The sequence below is a fragment of the Kogia breviceps genome, chromosome 7, assembly GCF_026419965.1.
Source record: "Kogia breviceps isolate mKogBre1 chromosome 7, mKogBre1 haplotype 1, whole genome shotgun sequence".
NCBI classification, from domain to species: domain Eukaryota; kingdom Metazoa; phylum Chordata; class Mammalia; order Artiodactyla; family Physeteridae; genus Kogia; species Kogia breviceps.
The window spans coordinates 38,143,280-38,165,326 of record NC_081316.1 but is presented as its reverse complement, the minus strand read 5'-3'; the positions used below and the strand labels follow the sequence as shown (position 1 = coordinate 38,165,326).

General features: G+C 43.8%; 2 protein-coding genes across 4 annotated transcripts in view; one reads left to right on the top strand and one right to left on the bottom strand.

Annotated features, from left to right (window-relative positions):
- The first annotated feature begins 4,535 nt into the window (after positions 1–4,535).
- Positions 4,536–7,334, top strand: LOC131759567 (serum amyloid A-2 protein). Of its 2 annotated transcripts, none has more exons than XM_059068898.2 (3): positions 4,536–4,626; positions 6,519–6,657; positions 7,042–7,334. In XM_059068898.2, the coding sequence occupies exons 1-3, from the start codon at positions 4,539–4,541 to the stop codon at positions 7,202–7,204; spliced, it is 390 nt and encodes a 129-aa protein (XP_058924881.1). In that variant the 5' UTR covers positions 4,536–4,538; the 3' UTR covers positions 7,205–7,334. The 2 variants fall into 2 exon arrangements, with proteins under 2 accessions (XP_058924881.1, XP_066895546.1); XM_067039445.1 differs by lacking the exon at positions 4,536–4,626 and adding an exon at positions 6,270–6,422.
- Positions 7,335–18,986: 11,652 nt separating this feature from the next.
- HPS5 (HPS5 biogenesis of lysosomal organelles complex 2 subunit 2) overlaps positions 18,987–22,047 on the bottom strand; it is a 44,007-nt gene continuing 40,946 nt past the window's right edge. For both annotated transcript variants that reach the window (XM_059068820.2, XM_067038114.1), the window contains one exon: positions 18,987–19,978. In XM_059068820.2, the coding sequence (XP_058924803.1) occupies positions 19,918–19,978 (61 nt within the window). In that variant the 3' untranslated portion in view covers positions 18,987–19,917. The remainder of the gene's footprint in view (positions 19,979–22,047) is intronic.

Here is a 22,047-nt window from a genome sequence, read left to right as displayed (position 1 = left end):
ATATATGCCCAACATCTAGCATAGTGGCTGTTGCATTAAAGGTTGAATAGTTGAATGAACATATTGTAGGAAATCCTAAAAACCCACAATAAGATGAACACTTCCCACTACCTAGAAACATGGATACCATTTGATATACAACTTCCTAGGTTATGTTTCACAGTGAGAGAATGTCTTTTAACAAACATGTGATCATAGTCTATTACATTATTTTCTCCTTAGATGTTAACTATGCTTCTCCAGGTCAGTAAATGCTCTTCCACAATATGAGTATATGACAGAGCAGAAGTCATACTAGGTGTACCCAAATCCAGGGCTTGGCTCTTAATGCTGCCTCTAAGTCCAGGTGGCTGGGTTTTAGGGTCTGTGATGGGAACTCAGTGCCACAATCTCTACTGGGAAGGTATTCTGGTGTTTTGTAATGAATCTTTCTATCCAAGATAAGCATGGAAAGATGGAATGGGCAAAGTTCTGGTTTCTACTGCCAGAAACTCAGATTTCTGTGTCCAGTGGCGTTTTCCCAAATGAACTCACGCAACCTGGAATTACCATAAACCATCCATCATATTTTTAAGAGGTTTGCCAGTTCTCAGAAGAGAGAATTTGTTAAGAGCACCGGCCAAGGCTTTGTGTGCATTCTTGGTTCTGGTACTTGAGTAAGCCATTTATATTCTCTACAGCTTCTCCATCAGAAGGAGTTTGGAAGTGGATTGTTTCTTTCTTTTTTAAAAATTTTTATTGGAGGATAGTTGACTTAAAATGTTGTGTTAGTTTCAGGTGTACAGCAAAGTGAATCAGTTATACATAAACATGTATCCACTCTTTTTTAGATTCTTTTCCCATATAGGCTGTTACTGAGTATTGAGTAGAGTTCCCTGTGCTACACTATAGGTCCTTATTAGTTATCTATTCTATATATAGTAGTGTGTATATGTCAATCCCAATCTCCCAATTTTATCCCTCCCCCACCCCTAACCCCCTGGTAACCATAAGTTTGTTTTCTACATCTGTAACACTATTTCTGTTTTGTAGATAAGTTCATTTGTATAGAAGTGGATTGTTTACTTAATGAGTAAAAGAGAGGCATTCCCAGGAGACCTGGTATACATGTGAGAAAGAATGAATTGGCTGTGACTCTATAAAAGATGAATTCATAGATAAATAGAGCACCCCTGTCCTAAGGAGAAAATTGGGATCCTCTTCCCCGTAATTAGAGATCTCCGAAGGTAGAAAGACCTGGCCTAGTAGGCCTATGGACACTAAGTTTGAATACTGTGTGTCAGCTTGAAAGACCAACTTCTCATAAATATTTCATAGTAAACGTGTGTTGGGAGTATACCTTAACTACTCTCTCTAACCTCTCTTTCCTACCCTGCTCCTTTGTTGTTCTATTCTCTCTAGAACTTCTGTTAATAGGAGGAGGGGGAGATCAGAAAGGCAAGCCCATTGTTTCATTTTACAGTCCTTTTGGACTTTGGAGTGGGGGGCAGTTCTACTGGTTCATAAGTATAAGCCTTCCACAGCACAGCACTGCACACTCAGCCCAAAGCAGTAAATGATCCCAGCCTGCTGTCACTAAACAATACACTAAACCACTATTTCCTTTACCCCTGTTATCCTGTCCCTTCTTTCACTTAACAAAAACTAATTGCTCTATGGGTCAGCCTCAGACCTCTTTACATACTATCTGCCCTTCCTCTGAGCCCTGGGTGAGAAGGCTCTGTGGTGAGTACTCCCCTTTATCTTTGCCACCACCAAATCCACTGACTTACCTGCATTTACTCCCAGATACTCTGCTATCTCTCTGGTATGTGATATGTGTGATGTGTGTCAATATCACTACCTAAGGCCACTCTTAGGTTTAGACCCTGCAGACAACAGTGATGCCCATTGCCAGAGTGATGAAGACACATTAAACATTAATATCTATTCAAAAATTTAACTGCAAACACAGTCTCATATTATCAGGGTGAAAAAAAGAAAAGGCAATATAAACAGACATCCATTTAACATGTTTGTGTGTGCATGTGTGTGTGTTTCAATAACTGCATCATCTATAGCTTTAGACCATTGTTTACAACCATCTGTATACAGAATTTCCAGTGCCAGGTAGAAAAGACTGTCACCCAGCTCCTTGAATTTAGACAGAGATTAATCTTAGATGTGTATTTTTTTAGTTATTCTGTCACCAATATTCCTGTATATTTTATTATACAAAAATTATTGGCATTATCTTTAAAATTTTTTTAATTCTTAAAATTTATGGTGCATATTTGTTGCAGTATAGGAAGAAAACAGAATTTGTGTTCAACTTTCTAGAGTATTAGTGTGGATTTCACACAAGACACCAACTAATGGGCTCATTAATTATTTAAAAATTAGGCAATTGGTATTTTGTTTTATATTGTATAGATAGCATTGATAGATTGTTAAACAGGTGTTTGAGTATTTCTGAAATTATTTGTAAAAATTGGCTAGGGAGGGATTATTATTTTTTCTCTTGTAATATAATTGATATTCAAAAATTTGCTACCCTTGACCACCAAAAAACCACTGCTCCGCAACACACTGTCAGGAATGGATTAGATTTAGATAATGAGGGATGTCACTATTTGTTTTCTATACTTATTGATTAATCACTACAACATAAACACCATGTGGCTAGAGACATCCAGCACCCAGGTGAGTGCTGGCATGTAGGGACAGCTCAGCAAGTAACTGTAGAATGAATAAAGTAATGAAAGAGTGCCTGTTATTTATCAGATAGCATGATAAGCACTATATGTACAAAGGTGACAAGACAGACATGGTTTGTGTTAATTTAAATTTAAATTGGTCCTTGGAAGAGGTTTCTTAAAATAGTCCTATAAGGCAACTGGACTTGAGAAATTGTTTGCATTTCCTGTACTTTTTAATCTCCAGGTTAGGATGAGACACAAGGGATTTTCTCTTGAGAGTTGAAAGCTCTGTTCATACATACACAGGCCTCATCAGCTGGGATGACCCTGCTGATATTTTTGACTCACAGTGACACCCCACACACAACGCTACCAGGAAAATACAGCAGACACCTCCACCATTCCGCTGACTAGGAGCCTGGCACTTCCCCAGCTGGGCTGCCATTTTCCATAACAGCTGTTACACCCCTCTGTCCTATTAGAGGTTTCTTAGAGTTTACACACTAGCCCCTTGCACCAAAACACTCTCACTCCAACTATGATGCATCTCCAGGATGCAGAAACTAGCAGGAACTCCCCTCTACTAGGATTACCCCGATCTCAAGAGCCAGCTTAGATAATACACCTCCTCTTGGCTAGGAGGTTGAGAGGGCTCTCTATTGCCTTGGAGCTGAAAGCTCAGCATAGGCACACAGATTGGTGGAAGGTGCTCAGGGCACACATGTGAATCAGTGGGGCTGGACTGTCAGGGTTTTTTTTGTTTTTGTTTTTCTCGCACGTGGGCCTCTCACTGTTGTGGCCTCTCCCGTTGCGGAGCACAGGCTCCAGACGCGCAGGCCCAGCGGCCATGGCTCACGGGCCCAGCCGCTCTGCAGCATGTGGGATCTTCCTGGATCAGGGCTCGAACCCATGTCGCCTGCATCGTCAGGCGGACTCTCACTACTGCGCGACCAGGGAAACCCTGGACTGTCAGTTTTGAAGCTCAAGAATTTGGTCATGAGCTCAAAGGATTTAATTTCTGGCACATCTGTTTGTCTGGTCCAGAAGGGACCACCTTGAAGAAACGACCAGGAAAGCAAGGTCCAGGCTGGAGGAGTATCCTCTAACCACACACCTTCCAGCAGCCTGAGGGCCTCCTTCCTGGAGCTCCACGCCCTCTTCTCCACAGCCCAGGCGACCCGTGCCTCAGCCCCTCCACACCTGACAGTGGCCACCAGGCAGAACAGGCCTTCCTATTTTCTCAGGATTGCACAATGAGGAATATGACCTGTGGATGAGGACAGCCACTGGTCTCCAGTAAGTTACCCTTTGCAGTTTTGTAGGAGAAATGACCTGCAGGGACTCTCCCCCAGGCACCAGTCCAGCTTTCCTTCTCACCCCATGACCCCAGCAGGGATGGCTCAATATAAATACAGTTACCTGTCCCCAGTAGGTGTGCTCCACCGGGTTCAGGTGAGAAACTTCTCCAAGGAGTGATTTCTTTGAAAACACTTCCTTTAATTCTTCTGTTTTGTATTTGTCCTGTATGAGGGAAGTGCTGGCATAGTGGAGCATGGGAAATGCTTTCTGATTAATTACAGGCTGCTTTAGCAAGACACAGCTAGGACCCAGCTGCCCTCTTCTCCCCCATGGACACCTTGGTGACCTCTCAGACAGTCTTGGGTTCAGGGTTGGTGGGTTCAGAGCTGAGGGCTAGTGGCTCCGAGTGAGGTCCTACTGCAATGTTCCCTAGGTGGACCACTGAGAGTCTAATGAGAACAAGGGGAAAGAACAGCCAGGCTCTGCTTGACATACACATCCCCAAGTGGGTGTACAAGGCTCGTCCATGTCTCCCTGACGCTCTCCTTTCATTTCAGCACAATGAAGCTTTTCACAGGCCTCATTCTCTGCTCCTTGGTGCTGGGAGTCCACAGCTATTGGCTTTCCTTCCTTGGTGAGGCTTATGAAGGTAAGGCTGGTGGAGGGGAGATGGCACCCATGGGCCTCTGGGATTCACCCTGAGCACTCTTAAGGGTTGGAGCTACTGTCTTAGGCAGTGCTGCCCTATGTGGTAGGACGTGCCAGGTGTTTGGGGAGCTTTTTTTCAGACAGATTGAAAACCACAGGATTTATGTCAATCAGTTACTAGAGAAAGAACAATCATCATTCCCAGCTGAAATGGAAGTTTGAATGGAAGACACAAAATAAGTCTTGAAATGGTACAGCATTTCCCTCAGACCAATTGCATGAAGTAGGATGAAAGCTATCCATCTATTTCCCTTCTCTTCTCTCCTTCCATTCATTTCTCCATTCCTCCCTCCCTTTCTCTCTTCCTTCCTTCCTTCCTTCCACTCTTCCTCTTCTCTTCCTTCTTACCTTCCATTTCCTAGGGACCTTCAGCTTAGCTCTTGCTCCTGCTTCTATACTCAGTGACACTGTCCCTGGTTTAGTCTGTTTCCTACCCTTTTCTAGCCTTTTAACTGACAAAAAAACCCCGTGTGCAACCGGGGGGGGGGACCTAATAACATGTATTGTCAAGCTTCCAGTAGGAACTCGGCCCTTACATGCACTTCAGGGTGAGCAGCTCTCCTGCTTTGCCCAGGTCTGAGGAGTTTTCCAGGACGCGTTCAATGCTAACTGGCGCAGTTCCAGGAAAACAGGGACAGTTCTGGTTAGGCTGGGACAGTTGGTCACCTACTTACCTGCAGAATACCTCCGTGAGGGAGGCATCTTCCGCCATCTGAAGGGGAGTAAACCGAGGCTTAGAGCAGCCGAGTCCATTGCCCAGGGACTAAGTGCCAGTCAGCAGGTGGCAGGGCAGAAGTTTGAACCCAGCTGTGCATGAGGCCAAAGCTCTTGCTGGGTAGACTTGTCCCAGTACCACTTCCTCAAGCAGGGGGCTTATCAATCTCAGCTGCACGTTGGATTCACCTGGGGAGCAATGAAAGCTATTGAGGCCTGAGACCCACCCTAGAGCGTGTCAGGTAATTGGCCTGGGGTGTGAGGTAGGTCTCGTGGGACTTTCAGTATCTCCCCAGCTGACTGGAAGGTGTAACCAGGCTGAGGAAAAGACCCACTGATCACGGGCTTGCTTCCTCAAGCAGCCCACATCATCAATAACGTCCACTAGAAAGTTCTCAAGATGCCATTCACGTGCCTAACAGGCAGAGGAATCAAGTCACAATTAGCGCGTTTGCGCAGCAGGAATACATTTTTTAGGCGTCAGGGCAGAGGTGCTGCATGTCTGCCCCTTTCTCAGAATCTGTCCTCCATGTCATCTCCTCACTCCCCCAAGTCCCCTGGATCTTATCCTATGCAGCTTCCTTTTATAACAGTGGTTCGGGGCCAAGGCAATTTTGTGTCCCGGAGATATCTGGCAACGTTTGGAAACATTTTTGGTCATCACACTTGGGCAATAGATTGTGCATTAGTGGGCAGAAGTCAGGGATGCTGTTAAGCGTGTTGCAATACCCAGGACAGCCCTGAACAACAACTATCTGGCTTAAAATGTCAATAGTGTGAAGCTGAGGAATCCTGCCCTATGACGATAGCTCCCTTCTCTCCTTTAAACATATCACATAGAGCCCTAAGTGAGACGCAGTCCAGAGACAGCATCATAGGGGCCAGACAACCAGGTCCAACACGGCTGTGCCCCTCCCCCCATAACGACTCTCATTCGAGTTACCAGGAGCAGGAAACTAGGCACAAAGAATGCTCTTCTCAACCTATGGCACTCATGGTGCTATAGCCACAGGATGAAACTGAGTCAGTGGAAGATTTTTCATTCCTTGATTCTTCTCTAAGGTGTGTCACAGTTTTCTGTCCACCTGCTAATCCTTTCTCTATGTGCTTTCCTCCCAGGGGCTAAAGACATGTGGAGAGCCTACTCTGACATGAGAGAAGCCAATTACAAAGATTCAGACAAGTACTTCCACGCCCGGGGCAACTATGAAGCTGCCCGAAGGGGACCTGGGGGCGCCTGGGCTGCTGAAGTGATCAGGTACCAGGGGCTCTGAGCATGCAGGGATGGGTGTGAGAGCCTCGGACAGCCAGGAGGGGCCAAGCCCTGGAGAACTTCCTGTAGGGCTGTGGCCTCTCCTCCTCTTACCCACCCTCACCCGCTGTGTCCTGTGTGGGGTCTGAGTGGCTGAAGAGCAGAGCAAGGCTGGTGGGACAGATGATTCCCCAGCCGCCCCCATGGGTGCTGTTCACCCAGCCTAAGGGGACCCGCAGAGCTGAGGTGTGCTGAGCCCGGGCAGCCTCAGGCTGCTCTTTCCTAGCTCCTGTCACAGTCCTTGATTCCTTGGAAAGAGGAGAGATGGGGAGGGCGGGCTGTTGCTCGTCAGCGCTGGAGTAATCCCCTACCTGCCCTCCTCCATTCCAGCGATGCCAGAGAGAATGTTCAGAGAGTCACAGACCTTTTTAAGCATGGAGACAGTGGCCACGGACTGGAGGACTCGAGGGCCGACCAGGTTGCCAATAGGTGGGGCCGGAGCGGCAAAGACCCCAATCACTTCAGACCTCGCGGCCTGCCCGACAAGTACTGAGCCGCCTCTCCCTCTGCTCAGGAGACGACGGGGCTGTGAGCCCCCAAGGGCAGGGACGCTGAGCCAGTGGGTTCTCTGCCCACAGAAGCCAGCAGATCTAATAAATGCTTAAGAGATTGAATGTTGAAAACCATGTGTTATTCTTTGAAATAAGGACAGCCTGTTTGTTCCAAAGGGGGCGGTGGCTGGACACCCACGTGAAGGCCGAGCCTGTGCCTGTGTCTTGGGTGTCGGGGACACAATCTCAGTATCATACAGGGCAGACGCCCTGCTGCACCCCTTCCCCGAATCAGACCCGCTCCCCTGCAGGCCCCTCTGGTTACAGTGGTGCTCTTTCTAGGCCCTTCTGTATTCAGGCCTCTTCACTCCCTGGCAGTTGTGTCCCGTCAGCCTCTCTGCCCTGGGGTCTAGTCCCCTTAGTTCGTCCTCAGTGGTGTCTGTGTGCGGGCAGGGGACACAGCCTCGGGAGGACTGCAGCGTGGAATCCTGCTCCAGCAACTGCACCTTGATCTTCCGTTCATTTCTCAGCAACACCTACAAATCCATCTATGAACCAATTTCTGTCTGTGCCATCCAGAAGTGCCTCCAAAGCACTTCCCCTTCACTCTATATTCCTTGCCTTATGCAAGTGTCCAGCAACAAACATGTCAAGAAACGGAGGCATAGGGACAACATCAAGATTAAGCATCGGGAGGTTTTGTATTGCATTGGATATGTGTCAGGTCTTTGAGAAGAAGTCATTTTCCCTCCCTGGACCCTTCCCAAGAGGGGAAAGCCAGCAGCATGTTACTTTTTATTCCGGTCATGCCGCATGGCTTGTGAGATCTTGGTTCTCCCCCCAGGGTATGAACCCAGGCCCATGGCAGTGAAAGCTCCAAGTCTTAACCACTGGACTGCCACGGAAGTCCCAGTGTGTTACTTCTTACTGAGGAAAACAGTGCCTAATAAAAGGGGTTTGGGCCTGCAAGAGCACAGGAATTATGAGTGACTCTATAAATCACAAATTCCTAGATAAACCAATAATGTTCTTCCTTGGATAAAAACTTTGGTTTTGGTGTTTGGTTTTTTCAGATTACAGATCCCAAGAAGTAAAATGATCTAACACTTTAAAGAGTGGTAAATAGGGGCTTCCGCGGTGGCACAGTGGTTAAGAATCCGCCTGCCAATGCAGGGCACACGGGTTCGAGCCCTGGTCCAGGAAGATCCCACATGCCGCAGAGCAACTAAGCTCGTGCACCACAACTACCGAGCCTGAGCTCTAGAGCCCGCCAGCTACAACCACTGAGCCCACACGCCACAATTACTGATGCCCGCGCTCCTAGCGCCCGTGCTCCGCAACAAGAGAAGCCACCGCAATGAGAAGCCCACGCACCGCTACAAAGAGTAGCCCCCGCTCACCACATCTAGAGAAAGCCCGCGCGCAGCAATGAAGACCCAGTGCAGCCAAAAAAAAAGAATGGTGAATAGACTTCTGTATCCAACTTTTATTTCAAGTAATAAAAAGGCTGATTATTAAATTTTTCCTATTTACAATAATTTGGAGAACTTGCTTTATGCAAACTTTCAAGTCATCCTTTCTCCTACTTTTCCTTTCTTTCCCCTCATTTTGCAAAAATCTATACCTTCAGCACCTGGGATAGAAATATAATAGTGAACATTCTCATAACAGGAGTCTCCTGACAACCTGGGGTCTGTTGAGACTTTACCACTAGAGCCCTAAGCTCAGCAGTGCTTTGAGCCTGTTCTTGCCAGCCCATCTGCTACCACACTCGCCCTAATCCCAGTTATCCTGATCCTGCCTTATTCTGTCAGACTCACTTTTCTGAGACACAGCCTTAATCCTCCTTAAACCTCTTCTACGTACACCTCTGACAGTGCCTTCGGATGGGAACTGTATGAGAAAGTTCTCCTGTATAGACACACTTTTTCTTCCTCCTTGACAAGGAAATTAAACTTGTCTTTCCCCGATAGAGATCACTTCATCACGAATCGTCTCCCCTTAGGAGTGCTCCTCAGTCCCACTTTCAGAGTAGAAGTGTGTGCCGGCTATCAGTTTCTTTACTCTGGGCTCCACATCCACCCTTCTTTGCCCCGCTTGTGATACTGGAACTGGACCCTGTGAACATGTCTCCTATGCCAGCTGGGCACGGTGTTAATCTCTGTCCTTTCAGGGCGCAGGAGGGACGTTGCAGGACACGGACACTTCCTGGTTTGTGCTTTCCTTCCAAACCGCCCCTGTGGTTGCTCTTCTCTTGCACAGGACACCCAGTGACACTCATGCCAGGGAGGAAAATGTGCTTGTTCCTCACATGGGCAAAACCTTGCAGAGTCCAGACGGTCAGTAACAGCTTTCCCAGTAAAGCACCACGTTGCAAACCCTGACTTCAATCCACATCACTCTTCACTCTTGCACGTTTTCCTCTTCCTCTTCATAGTCAGACTTGTTGAAAACCTGCCCATCTGCACTTGCTGATTCCTCACTCCTGACTCACACTTGAACCCACACCAGCCTGACTTTTGTCCCCACCGCTCAGCAAAACAGCTCTGGTCACCACTGACCTCCGTGTTGCCAGAAAAATTGACATGTTTCTCTCCTCGTATCAGGAGGCCTCTGAGCCATGCTCAGAACAGTTGTCCTCTCCCTCCTTCCTGGAAGGTTCTCTCTTGGCTTCATAGTACCACACTCTCCTTCTGCTTCCCTTCAGTTTTCCTTTATCTCCTTAGCTGGGTCTTTTCATCTCCCCAAACTCTAAGTGTCCTTCAGACTTGGTTCAGGGCTCGCACTTTTCACTTCTCTGTATTCTCCCCAACAAGCGCCTGGCCACACCTGCTCTCACCTGGGTTCCTGCAGCAGCTGTCTCAGTGGTCTCCCCATCTTCACGGCTTCCGCCTCTGCTTAAGTGTGACTGTATAGTTTATCATCTAAGCCAAGTCACTTTCCATTGTGAGAGGGACATTATTGATAATTATACCTGGATGACAGGAATAAACTGGACATGTCCTGGGCAAAATAGGCCTGTCTGTCTAGCATTCAGACTGATCTTTGCAAACCATAATCGATCGTGTATCCCTTCTGCTTAAAACCCTTTAGCAGATCTGGTCCCTGGTCACCTTCCAGCATCATCTCATGCCACACCCTCCCAGCTCACTGCTCTCCAGCCACACAGGTCTTCCCTCAGTCCTACCAACAAGTCAAGCTCTAATTTACCAGGGTGTCTACACATGATACTGCCTTTGCCTAGAACACTCTTCCCACCTCCCCTTCACATGGCTGCTTCCTTCTTTCCTGTGCCTCTCACTTGAAATCCCTCTTTGGAAAGGCCTTCTCTGACTACTCTGAGTGACCTACCATGATCTTTCTTAGCAATTGTCAATATGTGGGATGATTTTATTCATTTCTAGGTTTACTTTTTCTGTTATTTGGGTGGTTTTTTGTTTTTGATTGTTTTCTTCGTCTTTCTTCCATCCTAGATTGTAACAATTTCTGTCTCATTTATCTAGCACCAAGAAAAGTATCTGGCACATAACAGGACTTCAACAAACACTTACTGAACACGTGAACGATTGAGAGAATTTATTTTTTAACTTACTAGTAAGAAGGGAATTTTTTCAAGGTAAGAGAAATGCATTACATTTCTTATAAAATGTATTTCCATTATACACATATACCACATTTTCTTTATTTATCCATTGATGGACATTTAAGTACTTAGGTTGCTTCCATATCTTGGCTGTTGTAAATAATGCTGCAATTAACATAGGGGTGCATGTATCTTTTAAAAAAATTTTTTTAATTGAGGTATAGTTGATGTATATCATGTAAGTTTCAGGTGTACAACACAGTGATTCACAATTTTTAAAGGTTACACTGCATTTATAGTTGTTACAAAGTATTAGCTATTATTCCCTGTGCCTCCTTGTAGTTTTATAAATAGTAGTTTATACTTCTCAGTCCCCTACCCCTATCATGCCCTTCCCTCTCTCTACTAGTAACCACTAATTTGTTCTCTATATCATGAGTCTGTTGGGTTTTTTTTTTTGTTGTTGTTATATTCAAGTTTGTTTTATTTTTTAGATTCCACATGTAAGTGTGTAAAAGTTCTCATCACAAGAAAAAAATTTCGTCACTGTGTATGGTAACTGATGTTAATTAGACTTATTGGGGTGATCATTTCACAATATGTACAAGTGCCAAAACATTATGTTGTATAACTGAAACTAATGTAATGTGTTAATTATATCTCAATTAAAATACTAATAAAGGCCATTCTAATCAGCACCCAGAATCACTGGAAGAGAGGAACCAGAGACCCTGAGCTTGTGTTTGATCCAGCTGGAGTCAAGTTCCCAGCCACAGAAAGTCTATTTAAGCCTAAATAAACTGAGAACAGACAAGCTGTGAGACTGTCACCTGGGATCCTGCCAGAAATGCAAAATCTCAAGCTCTACCTCAGATCTACTGTGGCAGCCAGGACCAGTTACATAATGTGTGGTACCAGTGCCAAATAAAACTGTGCGGACCTTGTTCAGAAATTATTAAAAATTCTAAGATGGTGAAAGCAGGGCGTTAACCAAGCACTGGGCCGTGCTAAGCATGGGGCTCTGCACAGCTGCACAAGCCTCATGCCACAAAGATGGGCAGTTTCCTAGGAAAAGCTACACAGACAGCCAGGGGATTAAAAACTCTGATACAAAGTCACTAAACCCAGGCTTTGCCTATTAGTATCAGATAAAATCATGCTTAGATTGCTAGAAGAATATATCAACTTGAATATTCAGATTGACTCAGAGTCATCCATCTGGAATAATGTATTATTATCTGGGGAAGATGGGAAAACCACAATCTGGGAAAACATTCTCTGTATTTAGGACACGGCGGTGCCAGTTAGTATTTTTCTGAACCCTCTGGGAAGAAATGTCAAGCAGGAATTTTCCAGGCCTCTCTTGTGGTTTGTATTTGATCCACTAGACCAGGGTTGACTGGAAACTCCAGGCTGGTCACCTCTGCACAGCAGTGTTGTGTTGTAATTCTGTGCTGTTACTCAAGAAGTTGCATGGTATCCAGATTTCTTCTAAATGAAGGGGAGGGAAGAGCTGGGTTTTGCTCTGACCTTACTCTGAAGTCACTGTTCCTGGTGCAAGGGATGATTTCAGCCCCTTGTTGTGGCACAAAATGGTTAAGATGGTAAATTTTATGGTATCTGTAGTTTACAATTTAAAAAAACCAACTTGACACGTGAAACCTGAAGAAACAGAACCCTGGTGGAATTTCAGCAGGTGGGCCCTGGGGCAAAGGGCAGCTCAGGGTTGATTGAGCCAGGGGCACAAGCAGAGGGCAAGTGCAGAGCGTGTCTAAGAACAGAGAGCCCAGGATGACAGACAAACTTGGGCTCTGAAACCGAAGAGTCCGGGAACAAGTCACAGAGGGCCTTGTCGACAAAAAAATTTTAATCAGTAGTCAGTCTAAGAAAGAAACAGAGAATTTTATTCCAGCCAATATGAAGATTATAACTCAGGAGACAGTCTTTCAAAAAGCTCTGAGGGGAATTGCCTGGTGGTCCAGTGGTTAGGACTCTGCTCTTTCAAGCCTGTGGGACGCAGGTTCGATCCCTGGTCAGGGAACTAAGATCCTGCAAGCTGTTCCACCCATTAGAGGTCAAGGCAGTTATATAAGTTTTTGAGGCAAAGGGTTATACATCAAAGTGACATATTGACTATGTAGTCCAACAAGCAAGCAGTGGGTCATTGTGACTCCTTACAGGATTAAAAGTAAATGTTAACTCCTAAAGAGTTACCTTGCTGTGCCAGGAGAAAATGGCTCTTTTTTTTTTTTTTCTTTTGGGCAAGTAGGCATTCCTGTGTCTTTTAAGGGAACCTAGTTAATGTGTAATACAGATGCACAATGTACACTAAAGGGGAGGGGATAGTGGTTCAAAAAGCAGAGAAAATTTTATGTTAGATTTTTTTCTTGTCCTGCCTTAAAATAATTTTTTTTCATCAGTTTAAATGTCAGAGCTCAAGGATTTGGGCTTTATTATGAAAGCAGAGGAGAGCCACAGAAAGTTTCTGATTGGGAAGTGGCTTAAGGCTATGCCTCAGAGGACAAGGATTATGACAACATATCTCCAATTAACTTCCCATGAGACCCAGGGAATCACTCTTTCTCAGGGGCCTAGGTTTATCTACAAACTAGGATAACTCTACATCTAAATATAGGAGTAACGTGGGGGTAGGAGACAAGCTCAAGGAGGTTAGTCCTTAGATCTACAAGTTCCAGGTCTGGGGCAGGATCCCAGCGTCTGTATTTTTAATGAGCTCCTGTGATGATTCTGATGCATGGCAAGTTTGTGAATCACCTGACTGGGTGATACCTAATGCTGGTTCCATTGTGATGCGCTGAGACTCAGTGGTGGTGGTGGGGAAGGAAGGCAGTGTTTAGAAGTGTTAACGAGAAAACCACAGGCCCAAAATGGTACCACTTGTTCTCCCATGATACCAAGCCTAGACTTAATACTTGACTAAGTTGCAGTTTCAACCCTCCCCAGAAATGTAATCTTAACCAGTGGAATTTTCTGGTCAGCACCAAAGAGGTAATCTACATGTGGGCCCTCTCCATCCATGCCCCCCACCCCAGAAGAGGTAACATGCATGATAAAAGTTTTGATGATCCCTTTCCCCCAAAAAGAAGATATCCTGACCTAGAAATAATCTTTTTTCTTTTGTTAATAACTCCCTTGTCCCGCCCTTCTTCCTATAAAAGCTCTCCGTTTTGTACACCCACTCAGAGCACTCTTCCAGTTGCTAGATGGGATGCTGTTTGATTCATGAGTTGTTGAATAAAGCCAACTAGACCTTCAAACTTACTGTTGAATTTTGTTTTTTTAACAGAAGTGAAGAAAGTTCCCTGAAGACTGATGTAATTGTCTCGGCAAGAAGTAATGAGAATGTGGGATGGTGGCAATAGAGAATGGAAATGACTAACGGAAAACACCACCAATGTAGAATTGAGGGAATTTACCTAGTAATTGGAAGTGAGGGTTGAGGAAGGGGGCAAAGATGACAACAAGGTTTTGAGCCTTGGCCAGGGCAGTGACAAATTAAATACATGCAAGGAAATTATTTCAATGTTGGTCTTTCCACTCTCTTTCATTCATGAAAACCAATTTACATGGGTCTGATCACTACTGGGTGAAACGATATTCCAAATCTTTCAAACAACAACTAATATTTACTACCCAGACACTATGCCAACAGGCACTATGCTCTGCATTTTAGTCTCATTTAATTGTCACTATGAGGTAGCTCTGGTTCACATTCATTATCTCATTTAATCCTCAAACTACCCCCAAGGGGACTGCTACCATTATCCTTATTTAACAGATGAGCAAGCTGAAACTTGGAGAAACAAAGGAACTTACCTAAGGTCATCTAGATAGAGAGCAGACATTCAAGGCCAGTCTGCCTCAGAACCTGCCAACTAAAATTTGGCATTGCCGTCTACCTCTACAAGGATTAAATCATGAGCCACTGTGGCCCCTGATCTTCAACAACCCCTGAAAGGAGGTCAGGGTGGAGATCAGGAATGAGGCACTCTGTGACCTGGGAAAAACTGGCAAAACATGTCTTCATATAGTTAGATATTTTCAGGAGAAGATTTTATGAGCTCCAATTCTTGCATCTACTCACATCTAGAAAAGCACTAAAATCATTAACTGTGACATCTGCTCCTCCTGACTAGCAGCAAGCCTCTGTCCAATTGCATGTTTGACTGCACGCACCACCACCCCCCCTTCACTATAATCATCTACAACACTGACCTTCCCCCCACCTCTTCGGAGCAGTTTCTCAGAGCTATCTGAAATGCAGTCTCCCGGGCGGTAGTCCTCATTTTGCCCCAAATAAAACTTAACTCACAATTCTCACATTGTGCTATTTTTCTTTTCAGTCGACAAACCCAAGCCCTCAGCCACTATGATACCCTGAAGCCCTGTTAAACACCACTCAAGTCTGGATGCAAAAATAAAAGTGAGGCAACCATGAATCAATCTATCATTTTTAGGCAAGTGAAAGATTACAAGTTGTATTTCAAAACACTGCCTAATATCCAAGTAGACTGTTCAAATTTAAATGTTTAACTGAATAGGATTTTTGTTTGTTTTCCTTAGAAAATAAATTCAGATGATGTGGGGTTTCTGGGGGGGGTGGGGTTGTTTTAAGGCTAGAAAATTCTGTTACCCTTTAGGTAAATGAGGATTGCTGTAACAGGCCCTAGAAAGATCTGTCTGGAAATGATTGCACAATTGTGCCAGTTCAGGGTGTCTCCTCCTCCTGAGATTTCCTCCACATCCTCTTTAGGACAGTCACTGTGTAATGACAAAAGCTGAAAGTGACAGGAGGGCTCTCACCCTTTACCTTATGCAGACTCACAGTCAACCTAATCCAATACAGCCACAATCCAGCTGAACTAGTTGGAAGGTGTGATATTGTGATAAGAAGTTTATATTTGGTCTTCATCTCCTTTCCTGGCACAGAGTTCCTAAAACCCTCGGAATTTCCAAGGTGATGAGAGGGAGAAAAGTGTCTTTCATTATGTTAATGAAGTGAGTTTTGGACCACAACTAAGGATGGGGGCTGGCTACCAGTGGAGCCAACCATGTGATTAGAGGGCTGGAACTTTCAGTCCCACTCTTGACACTGGCAACTGGCAATTGAACTCAACCTCCAGCCCATCTCCACTCTCAATGCTGCCGCTGCTTTATCTAGAGCTTCCAGTTGGTGAACATGTGGAGATTGGTCTAGAGTGGCACACTGGGAGAGGGCATGGAAGCTCCTTGCCCCTTCCCCATACCTTACCCTTCCAGCCAGCTGTTCCTGAGCCTTTTATAATAAACTGATAATCTAAGTAAGTAAAATGTTTCTCTGAGTTCTGTGAGCCACTCTAGCAAATTAATTGAACCCAAGGAGCGGGTCACGGGAACCTCTGATTTATAGCCAGTTGGTACAGGCATACCTTGGAGATATTGTGGGTTCGGTCCCCAGAGCACAGCAATAAAGCGAGTCACATGAATTTTTTGGTTTCCCAGTGCATATAAAAGTTATGTTTACACTATACTATAGTCTATGAAGCGTGCAATAGCATTGTCTTAAAAAACAATGTATATATCTTAATTTAAAACCTGCTTTATTGCTAAAAAAAAAAATGCTAACCATCTTCTGAGCCTTCAGCAAGTTGTAATCTTGTTGCTGGTGGAGGGTCCTGCCTCCATGTTGATGGTAGCTCACTGATCAGCGTGGTGTTAGCTGAAGTTGGGGCAGCTGTGGCAATTTCTTAAAATAAGACAACAATGAAGTCTGGCAGATCACCGACTCTTCCTTCTCTTCCTTTCACAAATGATTTCTCTGTAGCATGCAATACTGTTTGATAGCATTTTACCCACAGTAGAACTTCTTTCAAAATTAGAGTCAAAAAAAAAAATTAGAGTCATTTTTCTCTCAACCCTGCCACTGCTTTATTAACTGTTTATGTAATATTTTAAATCATTTGTTGTCATTTCAACAGTCTTCACAGCAATCTTCACCAGTAGATTCCACCTCAAAAACCACTTTCTTTGCTCACCCATAAGAAGCAACTCCTCATCCGTTAAAGTTTTACCATGAGATTGCAGCAATTTAGTCATGTCTTCAAGCTCCACTTCTAATTCTAGTTCTCTTGCTATTTCCACCACATGTGCAATTACTTCCTCCACTGAAGTCCTGAACCCCTCAAAGTCATCCATGAGGATTAGAATCAACTTCTTCCATATGTTAATATGTTGACCTCTTCCCATGAATCATGAATGTTCTTAATGGCATCTAGAATGGTGAATCCTTTCCAGAAGGTTTCCAATTTACTTTGCCCAAATCATCAGAGGAATCATTATCTATGGTAACTATAGTCTTACAAAATGTATTTCTTAAAAAATAAGACTTGAAAGTTGAAATTACTCCTTGATCCATGGGCTGCAAAATGAATGTTGTATTAGCAGGCATGTAAACAACATTAAACTTGATGTACAACTCCATCAGAGCTCTTGGGCAACCAGGTGCATTGTCAGTGAGCAGTAATATTTTGAAGCTTTTTTTCTGAGCAGTAGGTCTCAGCAGTAAGCTTAAAGTATTCATTAAACCATGTTGTAAACACTTGTGCTGTCATCCAGGCTTTGTTGTTCCATTTATAGAGCACAGGCAGAGTAAACTTAGCATAATTCTTAAGGGCCCTAGGATTTTCACCATGGTAGATAAGCATTGGCTTCAACTGAAAGTCACTACCTGCATTAGCCCCTAACAGGAGAGGAAGCCTATCCTTTGAAGCTTTGAAGCCAGGCATTGACTTCTCCTCTCTAGCTATGAAAAGTACTAGATGGCATCCTTTTCCAATATAAGGCTGTTTTGTCTACACCGAAAATCTGTTGTTTAGTGTAGCCACCTTCATTAATGATCTTAGCTAGATCTTCTGGATAACTTGCTACAGCTTCTACATCATCACTTGCTGCTTCACTTTTACGTTATGACGACTGCTTCTTTCCTTAAACCTCATGAACCAACCTCTGCTAGCTTCAAACTTTTCTTCTGTAGCTTCCTCACCTCTCTCAGCCTTCACAGAATTGAAGAGTTAGGGTCTTACTCTGGATTAGGCTCTGGCTTACGGGAATGTTGTGACTGGTTTGATCTTCTATCCAGACTACTGAAACTTTCTCCCTATCAGCAATAAGGCTCTTTCACTTTTTTCTCATTCTTGTATTCACTGGAGTAGCACTTTCAATTTCTTTCATGTACTTTTCCTTTACATTCACAATTTGGCTATTTGATGCAAGAGGCCTACCTTTCAGCCTATCTCAGCTTTCAACATGCCTTTCTCATTTAGCTTAATCATTTCTAGCTTTTGATTTAAAGTGAGAGATGTGTAACTCTTCCTTTCACTTGAATACTTAAGAGGCCATTATAGGGTTACTAAATGGCTTAATTCCAATATTGCTGTGTGTCAGGGAATAGGGAAGCCTGAGGAGAGGCAGAGAGATGGGAAACGGCCAGCTGGAGCAGTCACAACACACATTTCTCAATTAAGTTCACCATCATACATGGGTGCAGTTATGCCACAAAACAATCACAATAGTAACATCAAAGATCACAGATCACCCTGACAAATAATGAGTGAAAAAAATTGTAGTATTCCAAGAATCAGGGAAATGTGACAGAGACACAAAGTAAGGAAATGCTGTTGGAAAAATTGTACTGATAGACTTATTGAACACAGGGTTGCCACAAACTTTCAATTTGTTAAAAAAAAATAAAAAGAAGAAAAAGGAAAAACAGTATCTGTGAAGCACAATAAAGCAAAGTACAATAAAAAGAGGTATGCCTGTACGGTTAACAACCTGGGCTTGTTGTGACTGGCATCTGAAGTGGGGGCAGTTTTGTGGTTCTGAGCCCCTAACCTGTGAAATCGGATGCTATCTCCAGGGAGATACTTTCAATTGAGTTGAATTGTAGGACACCCAGCTGGTGTTGGAGAATTGCTTGGCATGGGGAGACACCCCACACATACTCTGCCACACACTGGTGACCAAAATTATTAGGTTTTCCACACTTCCCAAAATGCTAAGAAGTTTGTGAAGTCTCCCATCTCTGATCATCTCTTCAACCCCTCTAGTTACGTCATATCCAAATGTCACATGGAAGTATGACAGCAATTTGTGTCTATAGTTCTCTGGCTGTGTTATAAATGAAAGAAAGAAGTGAATCATTCAATGTACCCAACACTTTGTTTATTCCACACTGAGTTTACACCATATCTTCCTGCAAATTGCTCACTATAAACCTCATGTCTACATTCTACCCAAATAAATTTTTAAATTAGATTTTACATTTATTAGTAATATAACATGCTGTGTAAGTATACAGGAGCCTGAAAATGGCAATCTAGTACTTGGCTTAAATAATACAAGCACTTGCTGCAATCTTTATCAGTATTCAGCCTTCCTTTATTATGGCTTTTAAAAAGCAAATTTAAAAAGTGCATGATTCCTTCAGGCTATTGTTTAGGAAAGACTGGAGTAAAACATTTCCAGTAATGAATTAGCTGTATATAGGTTCAGATTAGAAAATGTCAAGCACTGGAAAAAAAATACATTTTAAATTAGCTCAATTTAAATATGGGGCCATTTCATTTAAACATCTGATTTGAATCTTCAATGTTTCATTCATTTTATGTGTTAATTCCATTATACCAGATCTTACTTTGGTAATTTCTCAAGTGTCCCAGAGAAGATAAAAAAGGAATTCAATTTCTGTCAATTACATTGTATGTCTTCATGTGACCAGGATGAGAAACTTCTGCTCCCTACATGGCAGTCACGACAGCAAAAGAATTCCCCCAGTCCACCAGCAAGGAACAAATAACACTGTTGTTCCGAATAAGGACTGCATAGCTGGGGATATTCACATTCTGATTCCTTCCAGAGCACTTCATTTCAGCAAACAAGGACTGATTCCTTTCAAAATTCAACTTCAGTTGAAAAACACTGAGGTACAGGTAGAGCCACAAATGCAGAGGTTACAGACACGGACAAAAGTGCTCCCAATAACGTGGCAGGGATCTCAGGTGGGGCCTTTCCTTCAATAACACCATTCAGTTTTTCTCAAAATGTCATGACATCCTGCTGAATATTCTTCAATTAGGCCTGCTGAGACCAGAGAAACCGATCACATTTTTCAAGCATGCTTTGTATCAAGGCTCTGAAATCCCAAAGAAAAGAAACAGGCAAATTTAGCTGTCATTGTTCATTCTTTTCAGAAGAAAGGATTAAAAAAGCAGGGCTTCCCTGGTGGCGCAGTGGTTGAGAATCCGCCTGCAGGGGACATGGGTTCGTGACCCGGTCCAGGAAGATCCCACATGCTGCGGAGCAGCTGGGCCCGTGAGCTATGGCCGCTGAGCATGCACGTCTGGAGCCTGTGCTCCGCAACGGGAGAGGCCACAACAGTGAGAGGCCAGCGTATCACAAAAAAAAAAAAAAAAAAAAAAAAAAAAGCTGACTGACTCTGTGCATGAAAAGACACAATCAATCAACAGAATGAAAAGGCATCCTGTGAATATGACATCCTGTCCTATACAATAGGAGAAAATATTTGCAAATCACATATCTGAGAGTTAATATTGAGAATATGTAAGAACTCATATGACAAAAAACAAATAATGCAATTTAAAAATGGGCAAAAGACTTGAACAGGTATTTCTCCAAAGATGACATTCAAATGGCCAATGAGCATATGAAAAGATGTTCAACATCAATAATCACTAGGGAGGGCTTCCCTGGTGGTGCAGTGGTTGAGAGTCCGCCTGCTGATGCAGGGGACACGGGTTTGTGCCCCGGTCTGGGAAGATCCCACATGCTGCGCAGCGGCTGGGCCCGTGCCATGGCCGCTAAGCCTGCGCGTCCGGAGCCTGTGCTCCGCAACGGGAGAGGCCACAACAGTGAGAGGCCCGCGTACAGAAAAAAAAAAAAAAAAAAAAAATCACTAGACAAATGCAAATAAAAACCACAATGAGATATCACCTCATGCCCATTAGGATAGCTACTATCCCAAAAAATAAAACAAAACAAAAATCAAAACAAAAAAAACAGAAAATAACTAGTGTTGGTGGGGATGTGCTATAATTGGTGGGAATGTAAAATAGTGCAGGCTCTATGGAAAACAGTATGGAGGTTCCTCAAAAAATTAAAAATAGAAGTACCATCTGATCCAGCAATTCCACACCTGGGTATACACCCAAAAGAACTGAAAGCAGGGTCTCAAAGAGATATCTGTAAACTCATGTTCATAGCAGCATTACTCACAATAGCCAAGAGGTGAAAGCAACCCAAGTGTCTATCAACAGGTGAGTGGATAAATAAAATGTGGTTACATACATACAATGAAATATTATTCAGCCTTAGAAAGGACGGAGACGCTGACAAATGCTATTAACATGGATGAACCTTAAGGACATTATGCTAAGTGAAATAAGCCAGTCACAAAAAGACAAACACTGTATGATCCCACTTATATGAGGTACTTAAGAGTAGTCAAAATCAGAGACAGAAAGTAGAATGGTGGTTACCAGGGGTTACGTGGAGGGGGAAAGGGGGAGTTGTTGTTTAATGGGTATAGAGTTTCAGTTTTGTAAGTTGAAAAAGTTCTGGAAACTGACTGCACACTGATATGAATACACTTAACACTACTGAACCAAGTAGTTAAAAATGGTTGGCAGGAAATTTTATGTTATCTGTATTTTACCACAGTTAAAAAAAACAAAACAAAACAACAACCCTGACTGAGACAATTAGGTATGCGGTACCAATAATATTCTTTTTTTTTTTTTTTTTTTTTTTTGCGGTATGCGGGCCTCTCACTGTTGTGGCCTCTCCCGTTGCGGAGCACAGGCTCCGGACGCACAGGCTCAGCGGCCATGGCTCACGGGCTTAGTTGCTCCGCGGCATGTGGGATCTTCCCGGACCAGGGCACGAACCCGTGTCTCCTGCATCGGCAGGCGGATTCTCAACCACTGCGCCACCAGGGAAGCCCCCACCAATAATATTCTTAAAGAACTGAGTACACATCAGATTTGGGTATTCATATTAACCTAAACAGTGTTTTGGTCATGACTGTGAACAAAATATTACTTTAGCCTATTCCCTTAATCACCTTCATCAACAGAGGAATCTCTGTCCCCTCATCTATGAATGAGGGGTTGGGACTATGTGATCTCTATAGTCCCGTCCACCTCTGAAAGTCTGTACAATTCTACATTCCCCAAGTGCCTGTGG